At 49.7% G+C, this 6707-nt stretch overlaps 1 protein-coding gene across 1 annotated transcript; it reads right to left on the bottom strand.

The window, feature by feature from the left end:
- Positions 1–309: 309 nt before the first annotated feature.
- Positions 310–6480, bottom strand: CDKN2AIPNL (CDKN2A interacting protein N-terminal like). Its single transcript, XM_045285393.1, has 3 exons — positions 6240–6480; positions 4328–4427; positions 310–817 (listed from the first exon to the last, which is right to left on the bottom strand). Exons 1-3 carry the CDS (start codon positions 6476–6478, stop codon positions 806–808), a joined length of 351 nt encoding a protein of 116 aa, XP_045141328.1. The 5' UTR covers positions 6479–6480; the 3' UTR covers positions 310–805.
- Positions 6481–6707: the final 227 nt, after the last annotated feature.

Raw genomic sequence — 6707 nt, 5'->3', positions numbered from 1 at the left:
ATCATCATTTCCCAAAGTGGGTGGTGCTGCCCCTCGAGCAGTGTGGGAATTATTCAGGGGCTGCAAAAGCCGATATGGGCTATAGTACACGTTTTTAATTGTCAGGGGAGCACTGAATAATTTTGGTTCCTTCCAGAAAATATGTGTGGGCTTTACCTCAGCAACTTGGGAGACCTGGAGCACCTCTGCCCCAAGCTGGCTGTCCCAGCAAAGCTGTGCTCTCTGCTCCCAGTAGGCTTTAACACACGGCCATGTCCGTGCGTGAGGCTGCCTTTTCCCATCAGATGGTAGGTACCACAGAGACTCTCACAGGCCTTGAATTTTATTCTCAACATAAAGAACGAGGAGGGGGTTGAGGTTCTACACATACCAATTTCAGGCAGAAATCAGAAATGATCTGTTTTGCAGGGGTGGAATGGGGAGGGGGAGGCATTGAACAATTATATAGGAGCACTTTTACAAATCCCTATGGTAAAACTCATTACCTGCCATGATTATATAAACATTTTTAAAAAAGCAGTTTTTAATAAAAAGTTTGTCATTTATAAACAAATGTTGATGAACTCATCTGGGAATGCATGATTTATAAATATATAAAATGTTCACAGATAGGTTTACAATGGTAGGTATCTAGAAAAATAAAAAAGCCAATCCAGACTGCTTCCATTTCGTTCCTGACGCCTCGTGCGCTGTGTTGATAGGTGCAGGAGTCCTGAGACAGACGCTGGGGCAATAAATGTCCCATTTTCCTGGCCTCTTTTTCTGAGCGTGCAGCTACTGATGCAAATGGGATAGAGCTTCTACCTTAGTTTTGATGCTGAGGTAAAGGGGAGAAGAGAGTAGGTTATAGAGCTATGCAACTCAATAAATCAAATTCACCTTCCTAAGTTAAAATCTACTGTCCATATAGTAAGCAATCCATATTATAGCGTAGATGTTCTACTGCACACATTTTGGAGGCCAGAACCTAATTTTCTTGTCATCTGTGATGTATTAAAAAAAACACAAAAACATTGCCACCTATTCTATTCCAACCCCTAGAACCGTCCCAGGGGGGGTTTCCAGGCTGTAATCGTCCGAAGCAGACTTTCTCCCACAGCTGCCGAAGGGTTCAAACCACTGGCCTTTTGGTTAGTAGCTGAGCCTTTAGCCACTGTGCCACCAGGGTCCCCCGTGGTCTCTAAGTATTCACAACTTAAAGTGATAGCAGAAATACTTTAAATACGTTTTCCTGGCATGCTCTGCGACGAGGGCTCTAAAAGCAGAATCACGCAAACACGTAACGTAATGTTCTAAATTAAAAGTCGTTGAATTCAGGTAGTAATTCACAACATTTCACATTGAGTCAGGATATTTAGCTGTGAAGGTTATATATTTCTGGGTTTCACACTATTAGAAACTGTCAATGCATGTCTGCAAATAGTGGCAAGTTGAAGCAGATCTATTCTTTCTGGGTGCTCTCTAGCACCTTTGGGCTATTTAAACTTGGCTAGAGACAACTGCAAGCAGGGCGTGAAGAAATCACTTTGGCTGCCACCTGCCTTTGAATGGATTTCCTTAACATTCAGCAGTGAAGATGAACCAATCTGGGAGTCTTTTTAGTAATCAAGAGTTTTCAAGGTATGACCTGTTTTCTAGCTAAGCCAGCTTCTCCCGGGGCTTTTTGAAGGAGGTGAAAACAAGCTAAATTCTTCAACAAGAGCAAAAGAGAAGCCTCTTTTCCTTTTAGAAGCGGGTAGCACCATCCACAGGAACCACCAAAGTTGAAGAGCCCCTGAGCCATCTCTGGAGTTTGACAGAAGAAGCCGACAGCAGGGCAGCATTGGCCCTGACTCTGGCCCTCTGAGAACACCTTTCCCACAAGGCGTGGGCAGATGATGCGGCCATCCTGGCAGTACCGTCTGAGCCCACTAGACAGTGCGACCAGAGTCTGTGGAGTCAGACACAGCTTTCCTGCTGCTTCAATGTCTAGTGGATAAAGAGAAAAACGGGGGTCCCACTGAGCATTTACCGCAAGATACTAGACCTCCCCTGATTTAACCAATGCAACAAGTGGGTTTTTATTTATTTTAAACTTTATTTCAACCTTAGAATTTCAGCTCTTTCCATAAAGGGAACGGCAACTGCTTCAGATATCAGAGCTTGTTTAACACTGGTCATTATATTCAAAAGAAAACAGAACCCTTTGGGGTTTTGGGGCTCGGCTCAAGGGGAGTCCCTCTGGGACATGGGGGTACAGTGACTGGTGTGACCCTTTGCTGGGCACGCCTACACAGTAGGGTATGCTGGGCCCCTCTAGGGTTTCCCGTATGGGCTCCAATAAATTTCTTCCGTTTTGCTTAAAAAAAAACAAAAAAAAACACAGAACCAAACCCATTGCTGCCCAGTCAATGTTGCTGTGCAGTGACCCTAGAGGGCAGGGTGGAACTGTCCCCCACGGTTTCCAAGGCTGCAACCTTTACAGAAGTAGACCACAAGATGTCCTTCCCAAGGCGCAGCTGGTGCGTTTGAACTGCCCCTCCTCTTAGCTGAGACTGCTTACCCGCTGGATGCCCGGGCTCTCAGGCTCAAAAGAACCTCCTGAAAGGGAGACAAACTCCACTTCCTAACTTCTCTCTCACATTCCATACACAGACATCCCCATAGTGTCACTTCCCCTCTGGGGATAAAAATGCTCCGGAGAAAACGGACCAAGTCATTCATTAAGCTGACAACGTCTTTCTTTGAGCCAATAATGATAACTTCTTCTTCGTCAATCATTTCTTTCTCAACTAAGATCATCCCTCTGACAGTCATGGTAATGACACCCGTCTTGAATCAGCGGCTGCTTTTTGCTAATAATCCCTCATTAATCGGTAAACTGGTCAACCATGAAGACTGATATCATGTCTAGGAACCACTGTTAGAAAGTTGATACCATTTTCTGAATCTCTTTCAAAGGGAAAGCCATGCATTGCAACCGTCTGAGGAATCCCACCTTTCAGAAGCTGTGCGCCTCGATCTTTTCTCAGATCAAAACAGCGGAGAACGAAAACCAGGGTGGACAGACCACAGAGTCGTGCTCCCCTCAGAGCTGCAGAGTAGCCACAGAGTATTTAAAACCCTACTTTACAGAGCAGGTGATTCTAGGTCGTCCGTCATCACTGTCTGGTCTTGAGATTCCCAACAATGCCAGGTGATTCATTTCTAGTAGATAGCCGGCTTTAAAATCCAACTGAACTAAATTTAGAGCTAAGGATCGATTCTGGGCAGAACAACAACAGACGTTTTCAGGTATTGGCTTGACACCAGGTTTGGGTTTTTGTCTCTGGGCTGGCGAGGCTGCTGCACGCCCGCTAGCCGCCTCTTTTACATGCATATCCTCAGGGGAAGGGCAAAAGTACTTGCGAAGTTCCTGGGTCTCCAGTCGCCACCCCACAAGGGGGAAAGTAACTAAGCGTGGGGTCGCAAAAAACTTGGCAACAGTGAAAGGTTTCTGAACACGCGACAGCCAAAACCCAATTCAAAATCAAACGCCAACGAATCCCAGTGTTTGTGGCAGAGCTTGAGGGTGCTGCACGCGTGTGTCAGGCGGGAAAGGGTGGGGAGCAGACTAAAGTTTCAGAAGCCCTGACTCCAAGAGTCTTGACAACTAGCAAAATTCTGTGTGTCCTCTCCTAAGGAGCTCACTTTTCAGGACCCGCTGGCTTTCGTTTCAGGGGCATTGGCCGTTGACAATTAAACTTGGTTACTAAGGAGACATGACGGAAACCCTGCAGAACTGGAAACAGCTATGCTCTCTGGGTATTACTTCAGTCACATTCCCATCAGCAAGAGCAACTGGTGGAACAATGACAGTCTGGCCCCCGACTGGCATTTTTAAAAAGTCCCGATTTTTGGAAAGAATGCACAAGCTCGGGTATATGGTTTTCGGCAGCCATGTGGCTATTTCACCAGGATATGAGTTTTATCAATGGTGTCCCGCTGTACCAATGTTAAAATTTGGTCACCTTACGTTAGATACAAGGTTTTCTAGCAAGGGAAAATTTGGCCCTGACCCCATTTACTGAAGAACCAAGCAAAAAGCTCCAAACCCAATGCCCCTCGAAAAGCACATGCGGCGGAGTGCGTGTGCGTGTGTGAGATGCCACCAACGGGGCACCATGTGGCTGTCATACTGTAGTTACCTAGTCACGAAAAGGTTTATAGCACTTACAGGGAAACACAAGTGAAAGGGCTCAGGTCTTCTGGGCAGTTACCACGAGCATTCAAAAGAGCAGTACCCTCTCCACTAAGGAGGGGCGGCACCCCTGCTATTTCATTCAATGCACTGAGCTGTCCCATTTACCTTCTTCATTAATTCGCTTCTGGTTGTAAACTGTGGCAGATCTTCCACTTCAATCCCATCAGCCATTTCCATCACCTTGTCTAAAAGGTCTTTGTTGTAACTGCACAAGAAAGAGCAGGAAGGTAAAAGTCTTGGAAGAATTCTCAGTGTGGATTAATTTGAAACTGCAGTCTGCTGGGGGGAAAATTCAACTCGCCAAGGCCTGATATGACACACCTGATTTGAAACTTAGTGTCTGTTCAGCAGACGGTTAGGCGATAATTCTTCTGCTTGTGGATGCTATGTGGGCTTTTGGATGCCAAGAGAAGCAGTTGTTTTGATATATACCAAAAACAAAGGCCCCATTTACAATTTTTTAAAGTTATAAAAAATAAATGAATAAAGGTACCATATGTCAGGCAGTACCTATTGTTGGATATGGTGTGAGAGGGTCCAAAAGTTTTTTAAAAAAGGATTGTTAATCAAATAATGGCATTATTTGCTCATTTTCCCAATTCTCAATGTCATTTCTCTAACTTTGGATAAATCCTGTTACCTAGGGAAGCTGGGCGCTAGAGAGAAGGAATGGATGAACTCCTTTTCCAAATCCTGCCCTAACGACCCCCAACTTCTAAACACAGTGTAGTAGCTTAGGCCTAGTGAGGCCATGTAGCCAGTCAGGACGCAGCCAAAAAGGAAGAGGCAGGAGCCATGCTATCATCGTAATAAAATCTGAATACGTTCTAAAATGGTGTGGGGAGTCCCCACATTTGCCACCTTCTAATGGTGAGCTATAAAACCAAAAACCAAATCCCTTGCCGTCAAGGCAATTCCAAACTCACAGTGACCCTACAGAGATGGGCAGAATAGGCCCCAGGGGTTTTCCAAAGCTCGGAATCTTCACAGAAGCCCACTGCCACGCCTCTCTCCCACAGGGGGCCTGTTGTTTGGGGTGAACAGCTGAGCGCTTAAGCACCGTGCCACCACGCTCCCTGGGAGGGTATAAAACCAACCCATGCTGATACTAACTCAGTGACCCTAAAGAATACAGAACGCATTCATGGGGTCCAATCTCGTAAATCTTCACAGAAGCAGACTCCAGGCCTCCGGTGGGGCATGGGGGTTGCCTTAGTCGGCACTTCCAACCAAAGGAGGTTCTTGTCCTCTTGGTACAACAACCAGCACGCTGTGGGCTTTGGCCTTTGTCAAAAAGGCACCTGCTGATTTTCATAGAAGGAGCGGCAGGCAGGTAAGATTGGCTCCCGCTCAGCCCAGCAGGTTGGGGGTTAGAACAGTCAAGGGATGCTGATTCTACCTTGGCGGCACAAGGGTTATGCATTGGGCTGGGATCCGAAAAGCCAGCAGTGCAAAACCATCAGCTGCTCTGTGGCAGAGAGACGGGGCTTCCACCACGGGAAAGTGCAACCCACAGGGCCAGTTCCACCCTGTCCGGCGGGGTCGCCATCGACTCGATGGCAGGGAGGTGGTTAAGTACCAGTACCCACCTATCCTGGCAAAAGCGGCATGGCCCCGGCGTCTCACCGGCCCCGGCCCCCGCCCCCTTAGCAGTCAATCGGGTTGGCGTGCCTGTCCCTGCGTTGTTACCGTGGACGTTAAAGGAGCTACTCGCCCCGTACCAGGGACGGCTTGGGCGAATAGCAGGCATGAAGGCGACGTCAGCGTCTACACTGTCGGACGGCAGCCCTGGGCTGAGTGCTTTCCACCCTTTAGTGCCGTCGTCGTCAAACCAACGCATTTCCCAACAGACAACACTGCGGGTCGGGGAAGGAAGTCTCTCGCAGGCACCGTCCGGGTGGGCAGCAGCCGCGGGCCGGGCCAGGTGGGGCAGAGCAGCGATTCAGACCCAGCCCTGGAGGTGGGCGCTGGGTCGGAGGCGGGCGGCGGGGCCCCCCGCCCAGGCTGGGGTCCGCACCTGCAGCCCAAGAAGAGGTGGTTAGCCCAAACCATGGAGAGGGACAGCAGCTGGTCCAGGCGGCCGCTGCCGTCGGGCGGATCGCGGTAGTCTGGCAGGTGGCGCAAGATGAACTCCATCCGGGCCTTCCATTGCTTCTCGCTCTCCGAGTAGGCGCGGAACTGCTCCGCGAAGTCGGCCGCCTGACGCACCCCAGACACCAGTTCCTCCACCGCCGAGGCCGCCTCGCCACCCACCATGGCGTCCGCCGCCGCCGAGGGCCGTACCCGCCCTCCGCCTTCCCGACGCGCACCGCGCTACGACGCGACGGCTAGAAGGGCCCCGCAGTGCACGACTGCTCTGGAGGACCTGCCTGGAGCGCCCTCGCGCGGAGCGGCGGGCCGGAGCCAGCCGGCCAAGCCCGGACCCTGGGACCTCTTTAGCGGCAGGCGGCTGACACCAGTCCACCCAGACGCCGCAGGGGCGGCG

This window comes from Echinops telfairi, unplaced genomic scaffold, assembly GCF_000313985.2.
Source record: "Echinops telfairi isolate 266 unplaced genomic scaffold, ASM31398v2 ScPeMD7_7469;HRSCAF=8507_1, whole genome shotgun sequence".
Taxonomy (NCBI): Eukaryota; Metazoa; Chordata; class Mammalia; order Afrosoricida; family Tenrecidae; genus Echinops; species Echinops telfairi.
This window is presented reverse-complemented; position numbering and strand designations above follow the sequence as displayed.